The following is a 25,718-nucleotide window of genomic DNA, read 5'->3' on the forward strand; positions in this document are numbered from 1 at the left end:
AAGAAATCCCTAAATTGTTTAATTTAGTCATGATAATGTTGGCATTCCTAACACTTGGTACCAGATCGAACAGAATATAAGTGTCCATCCCTAACACTAATGTAAAATAAGAGTGTTTTTGCATCCTGGCAATAATGCCATCCGGTTTACACAAAGTGCAATAACATAAATGAAAGAGAGAGTACTAGTTTACTCTCAAAGTCAGCAAAGGATGCTAAAAGAATGTTCTAGTACCAGAGGAGCCAAAAAACAGACGGCAGGGTGTGAGAGATGTGAACCCGGAGACGCACATCCACATGCCTCAAACCCATACTGGTGTTGTGTAACCGGCGAAACAGAGACGGAAATATATCCACTGACTCTGGAACAGGACAGCGAAATGTTTGGTATGGAAAGTTGCCACGGTGTGTGTTAGTGAGATATAGACAAGCCATAACCGCATATCTTATAGTGTGAGTGTTTTATTGAAAGCAGAGCTCGGAGGCACACGGCACCCAGCGCATTGCTCACAGGCGTCTGTCAGGGGCCTGTGGAGTGTTGATACTTCACATCTGTATCACCAGCCAGCTGTGGAGCGTTAAACTGACAGCCAGAGAGAAAAAGAGCACGAGAGGCAGTTCATATGAACATGGTGGGCTGGAGAATGTATCTGTTGTGTGTCATCTTTTTAAAACCCGGTCGCCAGCAATCAGTATGTTGTGGTTTGCATGTCAGCAAGACCAGCACAAACTAGCCAGTTTGACCTCCTACTTCATCAGAAAGGTCAACCAGTTTTAAACCGACAACATAAACCACCCTAGACCAGGATGGAAATCTATGCTGGTGTAAACTGTTTAGTGTCTCTCTTTCAGGCTAACTTGCCCCTGCTGCAGAGAGAGCTGCTTCACTGTGCTCGGATGGCCAAGCAGACCCCAGCGCAGTATCTGGCCCAGCACGAACAGCTACTTCTGGACGCCAATGCCAGCTCGCCCCTGGACTCCTCAGAGATCATGCTAGAACTCAACGAGCACGGCAAGAGACGTACGCCGGACAGGTACGTGCTTTTACACGCCTGTCTGTCTGTGTACCATTTTCATAATATACACCTTCAGTCATAAATATCTACAAAGTCAAGCAAAAGGGAAAAATGCAGACAGCTATGGTAAATGTCAACACAACCTTGCCCAGGGCAATACTTTCTTCTGTCTGGCTTTGAAATGCACACACACACACACACACACACACACATACACAGTTAAATGTATTGGGTAAGGGGGAGGATAAGTTAGACCACACAAGAGAAGACTTGGAGGAGGAAAGGTGGAGTTGTGCCAGGTGGTGCCAGCTGTACGTGAAGGACAAACAGAACGAGATGTCCCAAACGTCACACAAAAACCAATCGCTTATAAAACGGCGTCCTGCATCCTCTCATACAGGCAGTGAAGATACTGTGTGTCCTGATCATAAGAGCTACATCATTTTGACAAGTATATTTACAGATTTCATAATCACAGCTGGTTTCCATCACCCTGATTTTAAAGTATCGCATAATAAAAACGGCAAATTTCGAATAAAATTAAAAAAAAGTTTTTACGTTTGCTTGATGTGGTTTTTGATTTATGCGAAAAAGAGTAAATGTGCATAATGGGAGATGGAAACGCATTTGCCGAATAAATTCTGACGTAGCGCATATTAAACCCACTCGTCTAGCTGTTTCCGCTGTCGTTGTCTTTCCCATATATGGGACTCGACGTCGTCGTAATGCCCTTGCTGCTAGTGCCTGCATCAAAAAGTCTGCATTCCTTCTTCTGTGCACAGAATTTAGTTTGGCAATTACAAGCTGCACTGCTAGTAAATTGATAACTTGCCCAATATTAACTAAATGCAGTACTGTCTCTATTTTCGAAGACGGCCTTGTTTTATTTATTTATTCGGTTATTAGGTAAACCAATACCACCATCATTCACTCAAACAACTTGATGGAAACATACCTAATTCGCATTTGTTTGTTTTTCTTTTTTTGCGAATTTTGAAAAGATTCCCAACACGTTTGAATGGTCAGCTTGTGATAATGCCTGCAACACCGGAAAGAATATTGTTTGGTATTTAAGTCTAAAGATAAAACCGAAATCTGTATAACTCAATAACCCCCAAGCAATTTTGCATTTAAAAGACATCTAATAGCCGTCCAAACACAACCCAGATGTCTAGGCTAAAACAAGACAAAATTTGAGCTGTCTAACGTCTAACCATAGCCTAAAAATATATAAATAAAATAAATAAATAAATGAAACCAAACACCTTGTAATTACTGCTGGCTTTGCTTACATTATGGAATATCAGACATCTATTTTGGCAAAAACATGTAACCAAATTCAAGTTTATTTTGACTAGAAGTGGGTTACTCATAGTTGGACTATATCCGGTCTGTAGTTAAAGGTGTAGCGGAGGATTTTCTAAAATTTTAGAAAAGAACCGCCTTCTCTTTTTTAAAAAAATGCAATTGCGCAACACTCCTGATTGACAACTAGGAGGACCAATAGTCTTGATGATCCACCCGGAAAAAGAAAATCCTCCGCAATACCTTTAACATAGTTGGTGAAATGACGGCTGTTGCATGCTGGGTACTGATCTCATATTCAAGAAACACTACGAAAACAAGTTGTGGTAATGAACAAGATGTTACTTATCTTGTTTTTAGAGCTTTTAGATTTCAGCTGAAAAACAAGTAACACAAAACCCATTAAAATCTCATTAAGAACTTAGATGGTGACAGCGACAAATGTAAAAATCAAATACAGAAACTTTTACACATGAAATATTTTATCAAATTTGATTAAAATAGCGAAGCTAACGTTTGCAAATACGATTTATAATTTAGGTCTAGATTAGAAGAAATAGAAAAAATACAAATTTTATTGTAACTGCATTTAGCCAACAGAAAAAATCTACAGTATAGTAATGAGCGACCCTACAGGAAAAAATAAACAAATTTATCCGTTATTTGTTTTTCTTCTCTTTTCTCATTCACACTGCTTCCTGTTAGTTTGCACGGTAGCTGTCCATATGTCACAGATGTGTCCAGATGGTGATGTTGCTGAACCTCTGCTTGAACTGATCTGAGGGGAGGGAGGGATGGATGGATGGAAAGAGAGAGAGAAAGAGAGAGAGAGAAGCAATCTCTTACTGTAATCCATACACCTCCATCACTAAGGCTTACCGTATCACTATGGGAGAACAAGCTGTTGCTTTCATTTGATTTGATTTGATGGATATCTAGAGACGCTGTCACTGGCTAGAATGTTTTGAGCGGCTGCGCAGTCGGTCACGATCTGGCGCCGAACGCAGCCAGAGTCAGATGTTTGCTCCAAGCTTGCTCAAATCTCAAGTGCAAGAAAACAAGCTTGTGCAGTCATCACAGGCGTTTATTTCACGCTCGCGGAGTCGCTCTCGACCTGAATGCCTGGCTGCTGCACTCAGCTAAACAGATTATTATCAACACTGCAACGCAGGGCGGCCAGATGGCTCCAAAACGCCAATGTCACTGAACATCTGCCAAAGGGAGCAGCACTCGCAGTACAGCAGCTCATAAGAGAGAAAAAGAAAGATTAAGGGGTTGGGATTTAACTCCAGTTCTTGGTATAGGAAGGCTAAAGTCCACATATGGCTCACAGCTGGCCTCAACATTTGGACACATAAGCAGAGAGAAAGAGAGAGGGGAGTGGGTGGGATGTATTAGACTGCAAGCATGCAAAACCAAAGCTTTCATTCTTCCTAAAAGTATCTTTATTTGCCTTCATCAGGACCAAAGACAGCACGAGCGACAGAGACGCCTTGCACCCGGAACATCTGGCCAAGCGGCCGTGCACGGTGAGCCCCAGTCAGCGCTTCAGTCCCAGTAGCGGCCTGCCGCCCCACCCTCCACCCAATGGCCTGTCCTCGCACCCGCCCAATGGCCTGCCTCATCCCAATCCTCCGGCTCCGCAGCATTACCGACTGGAGGACATGGCCCTGGCGCACCACTACAGAGATGCTTACAGACACGCAGAACACAGGGACGCTCGAGACCGCCACAGACAAACAGGTCAGAAAGCAAGTTGTGATATAGTGAGGCAGTCATTAATGTCAAAGGTCATTGGTTCGATGCATACTGATGAAATGTATAGATTGAAGTCACTTTGGATTGATGTGTCCGCCAAATGCATGAATGTAATTTCCGAAATGTAATTTCATAAATGTAATCGACATGGACTGTCAGCTTTTGCATCATGTGCTAACATGCTGCTGTCTTTCCATTGCAGCCGTGCATGGTACACGTCAGGAGGAAGTGATCGATCATCGACTGACAGACCGCGAGTGGGCTGAGGAGTGGAAGCATCTCGATAACGTATGTGTGACTATAAGCTACCCATAAGAGAGTTGATAACCCTCCTGATAACCTGATGGAGCCAAGAAGGTCAACCAGGTCAAGACCAGATACCCCACCACTTAGTTCAACCTATCTACTCCAGCTTAGACCGGTTAGCTAGAAACAAACATGTAAAACCAGTCACCTTCCTACAGTAAGACCTGCACTCCCTAACATATTGAATAAAAAGGCAACAGATGGATCGAGGAAGCCAGTGAAGGAAGTTCCCGCTGCATTGAACATCTGAGACGATGGGCTGCAGTCTGTGGCTTTCTGCTGGAGCCCGTCCAAATCCGAAATAAATACGGCCAACAACATACATAGTAAGGAATGACGTCACAGGGATGGTGGGTGTTATTGAGGATAGGAGGAGCAAAATGCAGGGAGCCTATAGGAGCATGGGGGGAGATGAATAGCTTTGACTTCTCCCGTTGGCAGCGCAGCTGTTGCAGGGCTATTGCTGCTGTATTGCTTAACCAGTCAACAGTTTTGCATTCCCATCAGTACACTTTTTTAAGTGACTTTTGCCTTATTTAGCAGATTTTAATGTAGCCAAAACCAAAACTATAAAGTGCCTAAATCTCTCTAATCCATCGGCCCTAGCATCTGTATTGGCCTGGTTAAACATTTGGTTTGAGAAATAGCTGTTGTAACCAATTTCTCACTTTCTCTCTGCAGCTGCTGAACTGCATCATGGACATGGTAGAGAAGACGCGGCGTTCCCTCACCGTACTGCGACGCTGCCAGGAGGCCGACCGCGAGGAGATGAACCACTGGATCCGCCGCTACAGTGACGTAGAGGATATGAAAAAAGGTGGGAGCTCCGCCCAGCGGCCTCCTCCTCCTCCTCCTCTTCCTCCCCACCACAACTCTTCCTCCTCCAACACTCCTAACAGCAGCGACACGCAGCCGCTAGGTACATGCACAGCTGCAGATGCAGGCGCGGACGCTCGCCAAGCAGCATGCATCACATAAACGTACCAGCTGCCTGTTTAGCCTATATTTACCCCACTGACATTACCATCATGTTTTTTTAAGTTGCCGATCTTGGCACTGGTAGTTGATGATTATCGGAGCTGTACTTTATTGTTGTGTAATGTATAATGAGATTTCCTCTTTTTAACGCTTCCTACAGACATCCACCGAGATTTCCTGCACCGGCCGGCTTCAGGCTACCTGCCCGAGGAGATCTGGCGGAAGGCGGGTAAGTGCATTCGGACGCCGGACCGTCTCCCACTTCAACACATAGACACACTGTATGCCCACAGGCCATAGATATCCAAGGCCAATAGCTTAGTGTTAAGAAATCGCATCTGTCGCGGCCATGAAAGACAACTGCAGTTAAAGCTGCAGTGAGAATGCAGTAACCTGCAGCAGTCAACAGCAGTGCAGCATATAACAGCTAGGGCCGATAAATGCGACCCTACCCAGAGACAGATGGGCTGGATTCTTTGTTTTAAATGTGATTGTGTTAATACTGTTGTTGTACGTAAGCCCCAGTTACTTTTTAACAATGTAGGTCACACATAAAACTGATGGAGTTATCCAGAATACAGGTGGTGTCACGTGTCTAAAGGGTTAAAGGGCATTTATTACAAATGACCACCACCAATAACATTACAGTGGAGTAAAATCAATATAGCCTAATATCATTTATGATGGCAGAAGGAAGCTGCTGTTGTCTGCAACACATTACTGCATTTTCACGGTGCACAAAAAGCATTTTTAACTGCAGTTGTTTTTCACACAGGTGCCACGAGCATCCAGCTTACGCCTGCGCTAAAGCAACTGCAAAACAAGCAGGGTGAGTAACTGTACCCGTATTACACCTCCTTTACAACGTACACTGTGTGAGACTATATTTATTGACCTATAAACATTATCGGCAGATTTGTCCCAAAACAGATATCACCAATCGTTTAAAAACAGCGATGATCACACTCTAAAATAATTGCTGGGTTATTTTCAACCCAGCATTGGGTCAAAAATGGACGGGCCCTCCCACAGTACACTGGAATTTTAAGGGGTTAAAACCATAGATATGTATAATAAAGGCTAGATGTGTTACAGCGAGTCTCTAACGTCATCACCTGGCGGCCATCTTACCACAGGGAGATCGCTCACTCGTAGCATTGAGTTTAATGGTGCAGGTACTTTTAAATGACCATAACTTGATCAATTTTCTACCGGTTTGGTTTCTTACAAAAATATTAAAATATTTTTTTTTAGTATAAGTATGCAGTGTCATAGGCACATCTTTGACGTTTATAACAAACCAAACGGTTTGAAAATCAGTAGAAAATTAAGAAGTTATGGTCATTTATAAGAACATGCATCATTAAAACACAATGCTACGAGTGAGCAATCGCCATGTGGTAAGATGGCTGCCAAATGCGGACGTTCCACTTAATTGGCCAGAAGCGCGGACGAGACATCTAGCCTTTAGTATACATATCTATGGTTAAAACAACCCAGTATTTTGGGTTGAAATAACCCAGCATGGTCTGTATGCTCTGCACTTTTAGGATTTTACAACATAATAATTTGAAACAGTGAGTAAAACGCAAAACTATCAGTATCGGCACATACATTTCGTATCAGTGCATCTCTAAATGAGACACAATTGAAAAAAGATTTGTAACTTTCTTACTTATTCTTAAAGCATTAGTCCATTTTCCTTAAAAAAATCCAGATAATTTCCTCACCACCATGTCATCCAAAATGTTGATGTCTTTCTTTGTTCAGTCGAGAAGAAATTATGTTTTTTGAGGAAAACATTCCAGGATTTTTCTAATTTTAATGGACTTTAATGGACCTCAACATGTAACAGTTTTAATGCAGTTTAAAATTGCCGTTTCAAAGGACTCTAAACGATCCCAAATGAGGCATAAGGGTCTTATCTAGCGAAACGATTGTCATTTTTGACAAGAAAAAAAAAATGCACTTTTAAACCACAACTTCTTGTCTATCTCCGGTCCTGTGAGGCCCAGTGCGACCTCACGTAATTGCATAATGACGTCGAAAGGTCACGTGTTACATATATGAAATGCACATTTGCAGACCATTTTGAACAATAAACTGACACAAAGACATTAATAAGTATCATTCGACATACAACAACATCGGAAAGCTCCTCTTTCTCCACACTTGTATTGATAGGTCATCCGTGACCTCTTGACGTGATGACGTATTGCGTGAGGTCGTGCTGGCGCACCACATGACTGGAGATAGACGAGAAGTTGTGGTTTAAAAGTGCATATTTTTTTTTCTTGTCAAAATGATCGCTAGATAAGACCCTTATGCCTCATTTTGGATCATTTAGAGTCCTTTGAAACTCAGTTGAAACTGCAATTTTAAACTGCATTAAAACTGTTACTTGTTGGGGTCCATTAAAGTCCATTAAAATGAAAAATCCTGGAATATTTTCCTCAAAAAACATAATTTCTTCTTGACTGAACAAAGAAAGACATCAACATTTTGGATGACATGGTGGTGAGTAAATTATCTTTTTTTTTTTTTTTATGGACTAGTCCTTTAAATCTCAAAAGGAAATTTTTTTCTAGGGTTTTACTCTTATCCTCCTTGGTTCTCATGAGAGAAATCTGCAAAACATAAGATATAAATCTTTATTTGCTCTCTATTCAATCTCACTGGTGGTTAATAACATGTTATGATTTCGGTTCAAATTGGGTATTTGAAATTTAATGTCACTCCTTGCCGTGGGATGGCCAGAAGATGTCTTTGAAAATAATGCAAAACAATGACAAAAAAAACTATCCCGGTGGGATTAAATTGTTAATATTGCTGCCCCATGTTTTCCATTATGTGCTATTGCTGTATCATCTGCCCCCAAGTCTCCTTGATAAAAATTAATTAAATTTGCAAACAAATTTTAGTCATGCACGTTCCGAGTCCGATTACTCAGTGTAACGTTTTCAAAAATACTAATGCTAGAACCAAAAAGATGAAGAGAAATAAGGATAAGGATGTAAAAAGAAGAAAAATGTGTGTGTTTCTTATTGTGGGAGGTGTGGAGGGAACAAACTGAATACTAACTAGCTTTCCAGCTGAGACAGTAGTGATGTAAATTTGAAAACACAGAGACACACACACACACACACAGTCAGTAGCCTGAGGCAGAACTCTATGGAGAATTGAATGGAGGGTGCGTTATGACAGATATTTATGACCAGGCTGCTCACAACCAACTGTCTAGAGTAAACACACTATGGGGGAAAGACTGTAGTGCCAAGACGTATGAAAAATGTGCAGTCTGAATATGTGTGTGTGTGTGTGTGTGTCTACCCCCTACAGCAAAAGACATGCATTCACAGAACTCATAACATCCTGACAGATTGCGCCCCACAACACAGTCGCTCTGTTTTAAAAGCTGTCTGCTGACTACATAGTGACGTCTGCTAAAATACAATCTCAAAAGTGATTTAAAACGCTTAATGTACAAAGCGACATCCTCGAGTAAAATGCATGGGAGTCTTGACTCGAACATCAGTAGTTTGATGTCAGGCTAACAGCATGAGCGCGGTCCAAATGCACTAAAAATCTGGGATTCGAAATCTAATTAAATAACGGAAATAAAGTTTTAGCAAGTTTTAGCATTAAATAAATATATAATATAATTTTTCTACTTTTGTATCATACTTATTCAAATCTGTAAAACTGTTAAGACGTAGTTCAAAACGTCACACTTGCTTACACCGAAGCCCATATCATTTAGAAAACTCTATTTGTTTCATACTAGCAAGACTTTCATTAATGCAAAAGAAAATATTCAACAATTCATTTCATTTTCCAAATCAACATTTTTTACAAATTGTTATGCTAATAATTGTGATTCAAAAGTGACTCTTTACGTACGTAGCGACATCCTTAAGTAAAACACATGGGAGACTTGATTCGCACATCAAATGCACAAAAAATCTGGGATTCAAAATGTAATTGAATATTGCAAATAAAGTTTTAGCATTTCCGGAAAAAATTGTAATTAACACAAAGTTACGATAAAATAATTATATTATATAAATCTGCTAGTTTTGTAGGTCACTTATTATTATTATATATATTCAAATCTGTAACATTGTTAAGACGAAGATCAAAAAGTCACACTTCCAGCCAGCCTTTTATTGAAAAGTTGGCCCACCAGCATTTTTTGTGATTTTCAACATACAAATATATCAAATGAAAGAACAGACCCTTTGCTTTCAAATAAAAAAGGTTTCATCCTCTCTTCATTTGTTCTCTTTTCATCACCTCTCAAATATGGGTATTTTTTTCAAAATTATAAAATTTTGAACAAAAATACTGAAAAAAAAAGAATTTTTGTAAAGGACATTTGTCAGATATCAGATACACAACGATGATCAAAACATACACAGAGTTTTTCCTGTTTTTGGATCAGTGGCTGCTTCAGTGTTTTATAAGTTGGGTAAGAGCACCACCTGGTGGATAATAGCAGAAATATGGATCGCCATAAAAACTCGTCATTTAATTGCAGGCAAAGAGCAAATAATCAATTATAATAATAATCAAATTTATGTCATTTTCCAAATCAACATTTCTTACAAAATGTTATGCTAATAACTAATTAATTATTATTATTATTATTATTAATAACATGAACGTTTGGGACAGCCTTCTCCCTGAGCACACATTTATGATGTCTGTAAATGATGTCTAGTTAGGCTGCGCATGGGATTTCGAAGTACAAAACCTGATATGATAAATGTTTGGGTTAAAAGTGACGCAGCTTAAGGAGCCATAATGAGATACATGATTTCTATTTTAAACTGTATCGGTTCACACCTGCTTGACCTAAAAACACACACGCAAAACGTTACTCACAAATAATGACATTATCGGAACAAGACATATTCCCGAAGGAAAATTTAATTGCGGTTTTATAGTACACGAGACTGGACGGACTTCTCAGTTGTGTTTCAGATGTTTCTCCTAAAGCTTTAGAGGAAATAAAAATAGACACAGGTTAATTGATTACAGCTACTAAAAAAATTTAGCATCATTTGTTCATTCAGTTCACTTAAAATTCACTCTTTATTCAACGCTGTCTCGGAGAAACAACTGACACATCAACAAGATCTCATTTGTGATTTCTGTTTCTGAACAGACCCAGTAGTAAACAAGTTCCCATCAATGTTCCTTCAAATCTATTCGCTTAGAGAAAAAATGAAATATTAAAGCCGATGTTATTAGGTAAATAGGCAAGCTTGTGAACAAACCGTAGAGATGTCTACTGCCATCGACACTGCGAATAATTGCAGCCGCAGTGGTTTGGATAAATTATTAAATAGCTTATTTTTCTGACAGAATGTTTTAAATCTTGGATGATGTACATCTGTTTGCAAAGATGAAACATGTGGAAAGCTTTGAGTGCCTCAATAAAGGATGCTGTGATGATCTGCAGGGACTAACTGTCTCATTGTTTCTCTTGACATGTACAGAAGAGGCGGTGAATGAGGTCAAGAGGCAGGCCATGTCTGAGCTCCAAAAGGCCGTGTCTGATGCTGAAAGGAAAGCTCATGAGATGATCTCCGCTGAGCGCTCCAAAATGGAAAGAGCGCTGGCCGAGGCTAAGAGACAGGCTTCTGAGGACGCGCTGACCGTTATTAACCAACAGGAGGACTCTAGTGAAGTAAGTACCACGCCAAAAACAGGACACAACAATAAACGTTTCAAATTGTTGTACGCAATAAGGTATGACAGGCTGCGCTGTATCGTGAATAAGTCACGGCTAAAAGGACGTTGTTAGGAGCAATGTGAAGCAGAGTCAAAGCAACACCTTCGACAATGACTTCACAATACAGAACTAGCCTTGAGTACCTTACCACTTTTATAAAACGGTTACCATACAATACCATGTATTACAAAAAAATTAAAGTAAAATCAATACAAAAAAAATCACTTCCGCTGAAAAAATTGTCATTAGATTACTGTGAACGGTAACAGAAAGTTTCACATAATGCTTATGTTACTTACACCTTAGTGATACGATTCCAGCGATTGGCAATTTGTCGGTCCATAACAAACGCAAAAAAGGGGCGTAGCACGATGCAATTAACAACAAAACACAGCCATTTTTTACGTGTCCAAACTCCGTCCTGGAGACACCTGCCCTCTAGAAGCAAGATTGGACACCACTGGTCTTCTTGTCCATCTTTGATGATTAATATTCATTATTGCCAGAACTTTAATTCAATGAGATCGATTAGCCTCGACGTCGCTGAAATAGACATCGCTAAAATAGAACCCAATGTCGCTCTTCGCGGCATCGCGTCACAGCTTTATTAGACTGGAAAGATATATTAAATTGCGTGTCGCGTAGAGGTCTTCTCGGGTCCAACGAAATGTACCCGACTCTAAATGACGACATAACTTTTTACCCGAACCTGATGTGCATAAATAATTTTTTAACCGACCCGAGACAAAGCTAAAATAATTAGACTCGAGTCCGACCCGACCAAGTGGCAATTTTTTTTACCCAAATGTAAATGGACCTCCTCCCCCAAAAAAAGACAAAAAGAAACCCTGATTGATTGCAACCAACTTGGCCTGATGCTCCATTTGTTATCTGACGACGACTCTAAGGGTAACCGCTATGTGCATTCAAAAATGACTGACAGGCCTGGTTCAATGTAAATTAACCTACCGGCAAACAGAGGAGGGGTTGGAAAAGGACGAGTTAGTTTGGGTTTTGTCGGGTCCGTTCGACAAAAACACATTCATTTTAATTTATCCGTTCCCGCTAATAATATACCTGACCTGCGTCCAAGGCACACGTAAAACTTTTAGACCCCAACATGTTCGGGTCAGACCTCTGGTTTTCCTAACCAAGTAGACCCGTGAAGAAACAAGGACAGGAACAAACTGTTTTATAAGCTCCATTAGCAATGTGCTTTTTATTATGTCCTATATTCATATGCAGTCATAACACAAATCAAACCATCTTTCCCTTTCCTCATGCAGAGTTGCTGGAACTGCGGTCGCAAGGCCAGCGAGACGTGCAGCGGCTGCAACACGGCGCGTTACTGCGGCTCCTTCTGCCAGCACAAGGACTGGGAGAAGCACCATCACGTATGCGGCCAAGGCCTACAGGGTCTGCCAGGCAGCAGCGGCGGCCCGCTGGGAAAGCCGTCCACCACCTTATCCAGCGCGCCCCCTACTCACACCGAGAGCAGCCCGCCGGGACCGCTCTCTCTGACCGGGCAAACCAGCAGCAGTGGCAGTCCAAAAGAAGCCAGCTCCAGCAACGTTTCCCGTTCAACCACGCCGGCCACGCCCGCCTTGATGGATTCGTCGTCTCGTTGACCGACGCACCTCCTGTCTTGACCCTGCCCTGCCACGTCTACTGCTGCTATGGCATCTTTTATCCGAAACAAGCTGAGGAACGTCCACCAAATCCTTTACAGACAGGCGCTCCTTTGCTTAGTTCAACATGAGCAGGGTCCGTTTTACTGGACAACATTTCATGAACTCATGTTTAAGAGACAGCCTCCATAACATACCCTTTAAGTGAGGAATGCTTTGTGCTCACGGGGCGACATTGTATTCAGAACACTTCCTAAAGTGGGATTTTTATAGAGGACAATAACATGGGAATTAACTAACCGGCAGCTGTTTAGGGGCTGACGTCACTGTGGGACGAAAGCACGCCGCCCCTCAGAAACTCTTTCGACGCAAAGCTACTTCTTTACGACATGACACATTGCAGCATTACACTTTTAGGCTTTAATTACAATGAAAGAAAACTCCAAAAATCCAATAGAAATAATAACGATGAAGATAAGACGAAAACCTGTTAACTACCTTGCTAGCGAGCCAAGAAAATCTACACCAGACTCACCTCTCTGTACTGACGTGAACCCAAATGAATTTTAATCGTGATCCAAACCTTTTTATTACACTGCCAAAGTTACGAAGAAGCACTCATCTTGTAACCAAACGCAAACGACTTCACCTCTTCAGCAGTAGAAAGCACGGTGACCAGACACTCGAAGCTTCACTGTTCTCCGGATCTGTAGTTGCGGCGCAGGAGGATCGCAACCAGAACGTTTAACGCACGTCAACCTGTTTGCCGCAGAAAAGAACAAAAGATGAGTACATGTAAAGGCATAAAACGGCAACAAAGCTGCCGACAACCGCAATGGATTGTACACTAAGAACGAGCCACACTTTTCGTGACTGCTGAAACGTTTCATGTTGTTGTACGATGTTCCCTCGTTTTCCAAAGCATGACAAGACTGTAGAGTCTCGCGAGACGGTCATAGACTCGGTTCTCTTTTCTGTCGCTTTCTCTACCTCCCCCCACGTTCTGTACGTTCATCGCTTTTGTCTCCTGACCGAACCTCTGAGCAGATATTCACGATGGGATCAAACATCGCTTGTAGATATTACTTTCTGTTTCTGGATGTCTCTGTCTTCAATATCTGCTTGTGTGTGTGTGTGTGTGTGTGTACTCCAAACGAGGAACGCTACTCTTTCAATTGTCTTCTTTTTAGGTTTTTGGACGGAAAAAGACACTCTAAAGCGAGAGAAGCTGTGTTGTACCTATTGTTGGATTTGTTGTATCAATATTGACGATGGGAATCCTCATGTAGAATATTTTATATCGCTCGCATTGTAAGACAGTGAGAGAGTGGAGGTGCAATATGAGAAAAGAATTCAGCTACTGAATGGAACCTCAAAAGCGGCCCTTAGGGTACCTTATTAATATAAATATACATATAAATATATCTGAAATTACCACAGTAAATTAATGTGAATGTACATAGTATTTAAAAGAGGTCCAAAAATGAGTTTGCCAAATAACAGAAACTTTTGAAAGTATAATGTCTAGACTTTAATTTCTCTCCATTTAATCTTTTCTGTCTGAATCGAAGCAAATGTAACTACAGTGTGCATTTTACCCAAGCCTGTCGAGTGTGCGTGATCTGGATTTGCAGATGAGAGGTTAACGATACCACTAGGTTGGATTACTGCCGGATGGCATTTTGTAGCCATCATTTTAAGACACGCCAAACCATGATATACTGACCCAGCTCGCAGAAGTTCCCAGATCAGGACTTGGGAAGGGAATGAATCCGTATTGCCATCCTTTGGGCCAAAATGTCAATGCAGTGGTCCAACATATCATTTGCACACATACATGCACACACAAATATCAAACCAAACCATAAACTATTCATGGTCCAAGAGTTTGACACCAGAAGCACACTTTGATTTATGTTCTCTCATTCGGCTCAATATCAACAATACATATTTTCGGCCTACGAAATGCTCATGTTTTTAAGAAACTGATACAAAATTAACCTATTAATATTAGGGATGCACTGATGTATCTGCCGATATTCGGTATCGGCAGATAAATGCAATGTTTCACACTATCGGCCAAATGTTTCAAAACATGGCAGATTATATTTTTGGATAAAGGGCAGAAAACCCATCACAACTCATGCTGTGTGATTATTTTGACAACAAAAGCACTCTGCACTTCTAGGATTCGAAACAAGAAGTAAAAAACAAAACTATCGGTATCTGAAGTAAAAAAGTATCGGTACAGATATTTTGTATCTGTGCATCCCTAATCAATATAAAAAAAACAGTTAACACATACAGCCCATTTACAGCTTTTGTATTTTGGTCAAACAAACATTTTTGCTTGCTAATTTTAAATCACATGACGTACCTCTGATACGGACCAAACTTTAAAGGCAAATGCATTGCTCATTGTATTTTACTGTCTCTTGGGTGTTTGATGCTAATTGAGGTGCGCTGATGGCTTGATGATGATCTGGATTTATAAATATATGAGCGTATGCTGAGGTAAGAGTTTGTCTCACTCTCCCTTCATTTTAAGGAGGAGTTTACCCATCCTCTTTTCCCACTAACTACCTCCTGTGAATTAGTCCACGAGAACCTGACATGCTTGGAGAATGACATCACTAGCAGGCATGCAAACCCAAACAAGCTAAACTCACTAAACATGACACGAATGTTGTTTATCCCACATTTTACACACACGGTAACCGGATCAAGTGTTTTAAACTTGTTTTCTTTCATGGGAAGCAAGATCGGAAACATGCTCTACGCAAGAACACAAATGTAAATACTTGGACAAGCACGCAATCCAGATGTACATACTTTTTTGCATTACTTTGGCGTTAACAAACCTGGGTACTCAAAAATGGTGAAAGATTTTCTTTCAAATGTATGTGCTATTAAACCATACATGTTAATACTCGAGTAGCTACAGCTACAAACACACTGACTTTTAAGCTAACTTTTTCAGCAAGATTCAAATTAAATGGCAGCAAAAAATACAAACCAGAGAAGATGACAGTATATGCTAATTTATGCTAATTCCCACTATACTGTATATAAAGCTTGCATTATTTACGTACTTTCGAAGAGCATGTTTTTCAACCCTTGGGGTTTTTTGTGTCAATAAACTTATCTCATAATAATAAATATCCAAAACGATGAAAAGCACAGACCAAAGCAGAACCGCACATATACAGAAGCTGTCTGAACATTGTGGCATACTAAAACCAGTGGCCGACTAAGCCCATAAACCAAAGCGTACAAAATAGCACAACATGATAGCAAACACACAAGGAATAAAGTTTTAGTAGTAATCCAAGCCATGAGTGGGCTTGTACCTGTAAATCCAAAGGATCAGATACGATAACAAATGCTTCATTTAAGCCAGCCTTGCTCAAAGATTTCATCGTGAAGAATGGATGTGTGCATTGAACTTACTTGAATCTCCAGAGCTTTAAAACAACAACATTGGCGAAGTTATGGCACAGAAACTCCTCCAAATCTGAGTTTTGCATGTCTGCTAGTCTTATACATGTGTATATATTTGGCCATCCTCTTTCAAACCAAAATCGAACCAAATAGGAGAACCTGCGAATGCATCTTTCACTGTGTACCGTTTATGTTTGTTGTTCTTTGATCCTCATTCTCCAAACACATCTATGGGTCTCTGGATTCGGACATTCGGTCTCGTCGGTGGCCTCCTGTTGGGCAGCCGCGGCGTTCATTAAATGACACTGGGGGAGAGAGAGACAACATCTTTTATCTTTTGACAAACACACTAGGGATGTTGTACGTAAATTGGCTCATTTGTATCTGTTATGCTCAAAGCCTATGCTGAAACTGGCCTGGTCATGACAAAGGTTGGTTTTGTGCACTTGTTAACTGGTTAGGTTGGGAGACCAGCTTAACCAACTAAACCACCCAAGACCAGCGAACCTTTAAGCAGTAGGCTTCTTTATATTTTCAAAGTTATAATACCCTGTAATGTAAGTGTAAAGTTACAACTCTGAGTCATAAAAGGGACCTAATTTTACTGCAGTAAAATCTCGCACCACCGTAGGACTTAAAAATCGCTTTGAATAGCAGAGCGTGGTGTGCATTAAACCTCCACACACAAAGAGTAAAACACAAATTTCTGTAAAGACACACTCAAAGACTAACAAAGGCTTGGTTTGATACATTTAGGCAAACATTACTATATACCGTACTGTGCAATACATCATTACTGGAAAAGGCATTGTTTCTGTAGGAAAGGTTGGTTTGCTGAAGAAAATGTTGATTCTTTTCTCTCTTTTAAAGTCCTGTTATCATTCTCTAGATGATGTGTACTGTGCCAGGAGAGTTTTATTTATTTCTTGCATGCCCTTTAAATCTCTTTTGCAATCCCCCTCACCCTCTTACTGTGCGCATTGTTGGTCACGTGACGCTGTAAACATCCTAAATCAGGTTATTGTCTGTGTTGAGATACGTATCTGTGTAATTAAAAAGACCGTGAAATATAACTTGTCTTATCTTGCATTTTATCACAAAAGTCCTATTCTTAAAAATGGAGTGAAAATAACAAAGGTCTATGTTCATTCAGAAAGACATTTGGATATTTTGGTGTCCCTATAGGTAAGTTGAGACCAACAAGTTTATAGACTTTAGTTGATAGTTAACCATAATAATAATAATTAAATAATATCTATATTATTTCAATCATAGAAAGTAACTTGATGATCTGTCTTCAAATAATAAACACAGTGCCGCAGGGATGACATCGTACCAAAGTCAAGGGGTTTTAGTGAAACTGCTTCAAGTAAGATCTTGGGTTAAGATAAGCCCAAGATATTTTCACGTTTTATTCATAAAACACACCCCTCACTCATTTTTGATGCTTTAAGATCTCTTTAAACTCGCCATGAAACGGAAGTACCGATTGTCTTATTTTCCCTGTGGTGACATATATCCAATTAAAACGGCTTCTGAAATAAAAAAAGGTTAAGGGGGTCGCATACCAGACGAGAAACGTCACATCGCGCCATGAATCTAAAAACAGAACACAAAATATTTTTTATGAATGTACACACAATGGCGACGCCTGACGGCGGCTGTCCGCTGTGAATCTGGAAACTGCTCAAATCCCTATGTGAGCCTCACTCACATAGTTTAATACTAAATAACATCATATTTGTCCCAAATCGTTAGCGATTAACATTGGCTGCTAACGTATATTTTGCATTTTTAAGTAGACGCTAACTGACTCAAATCGCAATATTTAATGTGCACGTCCGGTGTACGATACCTCCGAGTTGCTTGTCGTTCTTTGGGCTGAACTTGAATTTGTTCATCGAGAATTGATTGGATCGTTTGAAGTTGGGTCATGTTGCTATTTGCTAATCGCTGCAATGTTTTCCGCTCACCTGCCATACCATACACTGTAAAAAATTTGCTGTAATTATGCAGCCGGTTGCCAGTAACTTACTGTAGAAGATAAAGACTGAAAATTTTTCATGTTCATTTAACTTTTAACAAACTGTTGCCAGTAAGTAACATAAATGTAAAATCTACAGTAAGTTACTGGCAGCTAGTTGCCAGTAATACCCAATAATACTGTAATTTCTAGAGAATATTTTTACAGTGTATGACCAGAAGTAAAGAGAGATTGTTTCAAGGAGGGGAGGAGATTGGCATTTTTTATTAAAGATTATGAGGCCAATGGATAAATATCACAACATTTCAAAAAAAAATAAAAAATTTAATTTCAATTTAATTCCGACTTTAAGTGTGATTGCTAACAAGTCGCTACATAGGACTACATTTGTTTTCAAAGTCATCAAGCATGAAGATCTCAAAAACATTGCAAAGGGCAGAATTCCCAACAAACATTTATCTACACAGTATTTCCTTACAGGATTTTTTTCCCCAAAACTTTTTATCCAAAAGTCTAGGGGCATTTTGGCGAGGGAACCAGTGTCCCCCTTAAAGCATGTATAATGATAAATCAACCTTTTTCGATAAACCAAACTTAAAGGAGACATATCACTTTTTTAAGATGTCAGATAAATCTTTGGTGTCCCCAGAGTACATATGTGAAGTTTTAGCTCAAAATACCATATAGATAATTTATTATTGCATGTTAAAATTGACACTTTGGAGGTGTGAGCAAAAATGTGCCGTTTTGGGTGTGTCCTTTTAAATGCAAATGAGCTGATCTCGGCACTAAATGGCAGTGCCGTGGTTGGACAGTGCAAAACTAAGTTGTTGGGTTGATCTTTTTCATATTTTCTAGGTTAATAGAAGCACTGGGGACCCAAATATAGCACTAAAACATGGAAAAGTCAGACTTTCATGATATGATATATTTAATATTTTCAGTTAATTTGACATGCGGCAAAAAAAAACTTTGTTCACTTGATTGAATTCATGAAAGGCGAAACGAAGCTGCTGCGTGGTACAGGTGCATTGTGGGAGATATAGTTTGTATTCAGACTGTAATATTTCACTTTTTGTGTTCTGAAATAAAAGTTCAATGTCACACAGTAATTTTCAGTCACAAATGCAAAGTTTCTATTATTTGGAAAAATACTGATTGGAATTTATCCATGTATTCCAAAAACTAGGAATTTTACAATTACACTCTTCTCAATAAAATTATATACAGTTAAGATACCCTGTGGGAAATAAACATCTAGTTCAGCAAGTTTCAACAACATATGTGGTTTTGTTAGTTTTCAGAAAGAAAACACAATAATATCTAAGAACCAAAAAGCCATTACTCTACATACATCCTATCTTCTCCCTGCAGTTATGCATAGTTTTGGTTGGTAAGTTCACACCTGACTTAACTGCACTCACCATCCGCTCATTAGTTGAGTCAGGTGTGTTAGTTTAGCGCTGACACAGGACAAACTTCAGGACTGATGTTGAAAATCTGCGTGGACACAACAGGTAACATACAGTATTAACTGGGTTGTATGAAATACTTATCTGTTTATAATGTTTTACATTATCCGTTGTTAGTAATAACGACCTGTTGGAAAATGTCGTCTTTTTAAGAGATTCAGGGATAAATTCGTAGGAAGTCGATAGCTGTGAAAAACAAACATTCGGCTTTGGAATCACGTAAACTAGCGAAAAGAAAGTACTTACATTAGCCTCATAAATGTAAAATGTCTTACAACTTGTTTAATATCTCTCTCCTTCACTTACACCCAGACACATTGTTTGCCTTTAGATTAAGTATAACTCCCTAAAAAAACCGAATTTAATATTTTTATTTCAGTCTTGTTGTAAATAAATCGCGTTACTCACCTTCACAGAAGTTGCAGACTGCGCATGCGCACACTGAGCTCCGTGTTACGGTATTTTTTGTGAAATGAGTTGTTGTTTTTTATTTTAAAATGTAGATAATTCTCACAATCGTGATAATCGAAATCAATTTGGTCTTTAAACTCGTTTTAAATTAAATTTAAAAAATAAATTAAATACAAATTTTAATTTCTAAATTCACGTGTGTTATCAATATCAAACAAGAGCAAGTCGATACTTTATAATAAAAATAAGCAGTTGCTTTGGATTGACAATTAAATATGCACAAACATATTTAAAATTGCATGAAACTGTTACATTAAGATTAATAAAAATTAAAGTTTAAAAAAATAATTTCGACGTGTGTAAAAACAACACACTACTGAAAAAACGGCTAAAACCAGCATAAGCTGGTGAGCTGGTTTTAGCTGGTCTCCCAGCTTGGTATTAGCTGGTCTAGTTGTGTGTTGGTCACTTTTTAAGATGGTCTTGCTGGACTTGCTGAACCACCAGCTTGGCCAGGCTGGGAGGACCTTAAACCAGTAAAAACCTTAGCTAATGGCAAATTTTAATTTTGGGGTAATTTTGGTAGTTTAAATTAATTAAATAAACATTATAAATATTTAAGATACCAATATTCTGTGTAGTGTCTTATTTAATGAGATTTTTGGTCAAATCTTGCATAGATCAAAACTTGTAGCTTTATATTAAGTGACGTATATCATACTGCAGGACATTGATGAAACCCCTTGAAATTTTACATCAGCTATCCACACACATGCTTTGTTCCACATAAATGAGTTATGTTTGTGTGGAAAATGATCTTGTTCCTTCAGGAGCTGGATGCAATTCAAACTCGTGTGATGGAAATGGAGGAAGACACAGTGCAATCTGAGGAAGAGAGGCCATTCCCCTACAGCCCTCAGGCAGGTGAGCAGACAGCTGGGCCGCACCTGAGCCCCATCTGCTGGGCCACGGTGTCTCATCACTGCCCAATGAGCTGTGTCCCAGAAGGGCTGCCCTGAAGCCTGGGGTGGAGCTTTAGTTAAGGACATATTCACTTGCGAAGGAACGTTTTGGAGAAAAACAGAATCCTTAAAAGATCCCTTTGCAGAAGTCTGATGTGCTTTTTTGGCATATATGACATGCACGAAAGTGTCGTGTCTCATTACATCACATTCTGATGTTTACTGTTCCAAAATGTAAAATGTAGTTTAGCTTGTGGTTTCACTTTATGCATACTCTGTATTTGTCAGGGTATGATTAATTGTCTGTCAGTTTGTTTAAACGCATGAGACATTTCCAGGAAAAATAAAGACTGGAAATTGCACAGATAAAAATTACTGTTCATTTATCAAAAACGGACATTTGGGGCATGTTAAATGTGAAAAATACAGTCTAAAGTAAAAGATTTTTATTTGGCGGATAGAAAGGTTCATGAAGTCCTTGAATCCAAAGTTAAAAACAAACATGATTGAATTTTTTTTTTGTTGGACTCCAAACCTTATAGCTACTGATATGAAGCCCCCCTGACAACTTTCCCATGTGACAACTTGCCCCAGTCTCCCTATGTTGTTTACTCAGTTTTCTATTCAAAACTATAAAAATGTAAAAAAATAATCTCGCATCCTCACCTTCCCCCAGACTATTTCTTCAGTATGACCCATGAAGAAAGAATAGATGCTGACCGAAGATCTATCTATGTGGGGAACGTAAGCGTGTCTTCTTTAGACATCTTGCAGTTATGCCGTTCATTATTTTGAAGAACTGCAAGCAGTTTTTGTGGCTAACAGGTGGATTATGGAGCGACTGCAGATGAACTGGAGATGTACTTCAATGGCTGCGGACTTATCAACAGAGTTACAATACCGTATAACAAATTCACCGGCCATCCTAAAGGGTATGTACACATCAGTTTTAAAAATACATCTGTAAGTATTTATCTGAGTATATTTCACACCCTGTAGTTTTGCCTACATTGAGTTCTCAGATAGGGATTCTGCACGCACCGCCATGTCTTTCGATGAAACACTATTTAGAGGACGCATCATTAAGGTGAGAGGCAAACGTTTGCAATATCCTATAACAAAAAGACATATTTATTCCCTTAGCTTTTTGGATGACAGTACTGTATTTCTTACTGGCACTAGTGGTGAGCATTAATAAAAATTTGCTCTTGTCTATCTTCTGTCTCTTACAAATGTTTGATGCTGGCCTCCACTGCAGCTTAGCCTCTAATAAGAGACACATTTTAAAGTTGATGTGCACTTTGTGATCTGAACATAACCCTTCACTGAAGTATATATATATATTAGGGCTGTCAAAAGATTAATCGCGATTAATCGCATCCAACATAAAAGTTTGTGTTTACATAGCATATGTGTGTGTACTGTGTATAAATATTATGTATATATAAATACACACACATTCATGTATATATTTAAAAAATATTTGCATTTAAATACTGTATATACATTTCTATAATTTATATTATATATAAATATAAATATTTTATATATAAATATAACATTTTTTTCTTAAATATATACATGATTGGGTGTGTTTTTATATATAAATAATAATTATACACAGTACACACATATATGTTATGTAAACACAAACTTTTATTTTGGATGCGATTAATCGCGATTAATTTTTTGACAGCCCTTACTTATATATATATATACAGCCCTTATATATATATATATATATATATATATATATATATATATATATATATATATATATATATATATATATATATATATATATATATATATATATATATATATATATATATATATATATATATATATATATATATATATATATATATATATATATATATATATATTAGGCCAAGCTTTTTGTGCATCATACAGGTGTTGCCCAAAAGAACAAATGTTCCAGGTTTCAGGACTACAGACAGGTACTTGCGAGGAGGCTGGACCAGAGGACGTGGTTTCCGGCCCTCGAGATTTTACAGCCCGTTCAGAGGCTGCAACTTCATTAGGTCAGTTTATACAGTATAAAGGTTAGAGGTTTTTTAATTTTTATTTATTTATTATAGGGCGGTCAAATATTAATTGCAATTAATCGCATATCAAATAAAAGTCATTTCATAATATTCAAAGTAGGGCTGTCAAAAGATTAATCGCGATTAATCGCATCCAAAATAAAAGTTTGTGTTTACATAACATATGTGTGTGTACTGTGTATAATTATTATTTATATATAAAAACACACCCAATCATGTATATATTTAAGAAAAAAATGTTATATTTATATATAAAATATTTATATTTATATATAATATAAATTATAGAAATGTATATACAATATTTAAATGCAAATATTTCTTAAATATATACATGAATGTGTGTGTATTTATATATACATAATATTTATACACAGTACACACACATATGCTATGTAAACACAAACTTTTATGTTGGATGCGATTAATCGCGATTAATCTTTTGACAGCCCTAATTCAAAGTGATTATTTCATATTTTAAATGTATTTATTTATTTATTTATTTATTTAGATTTTGAGATTTTATTTTGTATATAAATTTTAAAATGTATACATAAATAACATGTTAACTTTTATTTTAAATGCGATTAATCACAATTGTCTTTTGACAGCCCTAATTTATTTATATGTATGCCTATTATCTAACCACAGTGGAATAATATAATGTTCATTATCCACAAAAAAGTGTAACTGTAATTCATTACTTGAGGAAAATTAAACTGCAAAAAAGTGCAAAAAAGTATTTTTGTCTTGTTTTCAGTATACAAATATCTAAAAATTCTTAACTCAAAATGCATTTCTTGATGAGCAAAATGACCAAAGAAAATAAGTCATTTTTTTACAAAAAATATATAATATTTTAGTGATTTTTTTTTTTTGCTTAAAACAAGTTAAAAAAAAGTGGCCAGTGGGGTAAGAATTTTTTTTTTAAAATAAGTTTACTTTTTTTTAAAACACTTAATTTATGAAAAATTAATAAACTTTCTTAACCCTTGGCAGATTTTTTTTGCTTGTTTTAAGCACAAAATTACTTCAATTTGATATTTTTTCACCTAAAAACTACTTATTTTCTTAGGTAATTTTGCTAATAAAAAAAGGATCTTGATTTAAGAATTTTTTGATATTTGTACTTCAAATCCTTCTTTGAAGGTATTTAAAAAATATATTGCGATGTAAAATGAGTGAAGTATGTTGCTGTTTTAATTAACTTATATTTACAAATGCTTGTTTAGAATTTGTTTTGTGTTTAATGTGTTTATGTGAAACTTTGGTAAGGCCATCTTTGCCAGGACTCCCTGGAAGAAGAGATTTCTTTAATCTCAATGGGACCTTCCTTTGAAAATAAAGGTACTGAAAACAAGACAAAAATACTAAATAAGAAAGTCATTTTTTTTGCAGTATGAAGATTGCTTAGATTGAAAAAATTTGCAAACCTAAAGGCTTATGTAATGAAAGTGGTGCTGTACAGTCATACAATCGGTTAAGTATCTAACACTTGTGCATCTATAGAGTGCCGCATGGATGACGTATTTTTGTAGGCCAACCTGGAAGTTTGCGGGACACTGGTTCCCTCGACAAAAAGCCTATAAATTTTTTTCCCATAGACTTTTGGATTATTGCAAAAAAAGTTTGATACTTACACGTTTTGTCCAACAAGATAATCTTAACAGATGAACACAACTTTAATCATTTTCTGACAGCTCTTAATGTATTAAACACATTTAAAACATGTACCTTGATGAGAAAATAATCTGTGGATGAATCTTTGTTGGGAATTGTGCTCATGTTGTTTTGTTTGTGAGATATTCAGACTTTTTCAGAGACTTTAAAGTCATCATGCATGCAGTCCAATGTAGCTACTTGTTAGCAACCGCCCTTTTAAAAACACTTTAAAGCTTTAAAAAGTAACTAGAGGAAGTTTCACTGGTGTATTTTATGTTGTATAAAACATGAAAATATCTTGGGCTTGTGGTCTTATTTAAGGAGTTTAACTAAAACCCCATTAAAAAATGTTTAACTTTTGAGACGATGGAACTAAAAGTGCTAAAATGCTAGCTCGCTTTCGGGTTTTGCCTACAAAAAACGTCATCCTGCAGTTGGCACTCAAATCAATCATTTTAAGTTTTAAAGGGGTGGTTTACCCAAAAATGAAAATTCTGTCATTTACTGACCTTTATGTTATTTAATACCTGTAAAAGCTTTTTTTATTCTGTTGAACACATAAGAAGATATTTTGAAAAATGATGGTAACCACACAGTTGACAGTACCCATTGACTTTTATAGTAAGAAAAACAAATACTATGAAAGTCAGTGGGTATCGTCAACTGTGTGCTTACCATCAGATATCTTCTTTTGTGTTTAACAAAATAAAAGAAATTCATACAGGTATTATGGGTGAACTAAATTATTAAGGGTGACTAAATTACAGAATTTTTATTTTTTGGATGAACAATCCCTTTTAATGTCATGTTTAATGCTGTTCTTTTATCTTTAGGGAAGATGGAAGAGCTGATCCTTGGATTGATTCATTTTGATATTAAAAATACAATCGTTTATTTTCCTCCATTATCTCCGAAGCACTTATTTGTGCCAACTATTGTTTTCAGATATTTTGTCCACCTTAAGTATGATACTACAAGACAAGGATGAGA

At 37.9% G+C, this 25,718-nt stretch overlaps 2 protein-coding genes across 7 annotated transcripts in view; both read left to right on the forward strand.

The window, feature by feature from the left end:
- cbfa2t3 (CBFA2/RUNX1 partner transcriptional co-repressor 3) overlaps window positions 1-17,241 on the forward strand; it is a 64,580-nt gene extending 47,339 nt beyond the window's left edge. For 3 of the 6 annotated variants that reach the window (XM_065261738.2, XM_065261742.2, XM_065261743.2), the window contains exons 5-12: window positions 852-1,033; window positions 3,783-4,063; window positions 4,281-4,366; window positions 5,066-5,303; window positions 5,523-5,591; window positions 6,138-6,191; window positions 10,864-11,054; window positions 12,386-17,241. In XM_065261738.2, the coding sequence (XP_065117810.1) occupies window positions 852-1,033; window positions 3,783-4,063; window positions 4,281-4,366; window positions 5,066-5,303; window positions 5,523-5,591; window positions 6,138-6,191; window positions 10,864-11,054; window positions 12,386-12,727 (1,443 nt within the window). In that variant the 3' untranslated portion in view covers window positions 12,728-17,241. The remainder of the gene's footprint in view (window positions 1-851; window positions 1,034-3,782; window positions 4,064-4,280; window positions 4,367-5,065; window positions 5,304-5,522; window positions 5,592-6,137; window positions 6,192-10,863; window positions 11,055-12,385) is intronic. The other 3 variants (XM_065261740.2, XM_065261739.2, XM_065261741.2) reach the window with 3 other exon arrangements.
- A 2,320-nt stretch (window positions 17,242-19,561) lies between these two features.
- pabpn1l (PABPN1 like, cytoplasmic) lies at window positions 19,562-25,679 on the forward strand. The gene is made up of 7 exons (XM_065261711.1): window positions 19,562-19,669; window positions 20,866-20,959; window positions 21,674-21,741; window positions 21,823-21,929; window positions 21,997-22,084; window positions 22,912-23,042; window positions 25,562-25,679. Exons 2-7 carry the CDS (start codon window positions 20,893-20,895, stop codon window positions 25,599-25,601), a joined length of 501 nt encoding a protein of 166 aa, XP_065117783.1. The 5' UTR covers window positions 19,562-19,669; window positions 20,866-20,892; the 3' UTR covers window positions 25,602-25,679.
- The last annotated feature ends 39 nt before the right edge of the window (window positions 25,680-25,718 follow it).

This window comes from Paramisgurnus dabryanus, chromosome 2, assembly GCF_030506205.2.
Source record: "Paramisgurnus dabryanus chromosome 2, PD_genome_1.1, whole genome shotgun sequence".
In the NCBI taxonomy this organism is placed as follows: Eukaryota; Metazoa; Chordata; class Actinopteri; order Cypriniformes; family Cobitidae; genus Paramisgurnus; species Paramisgurnus dabryanus.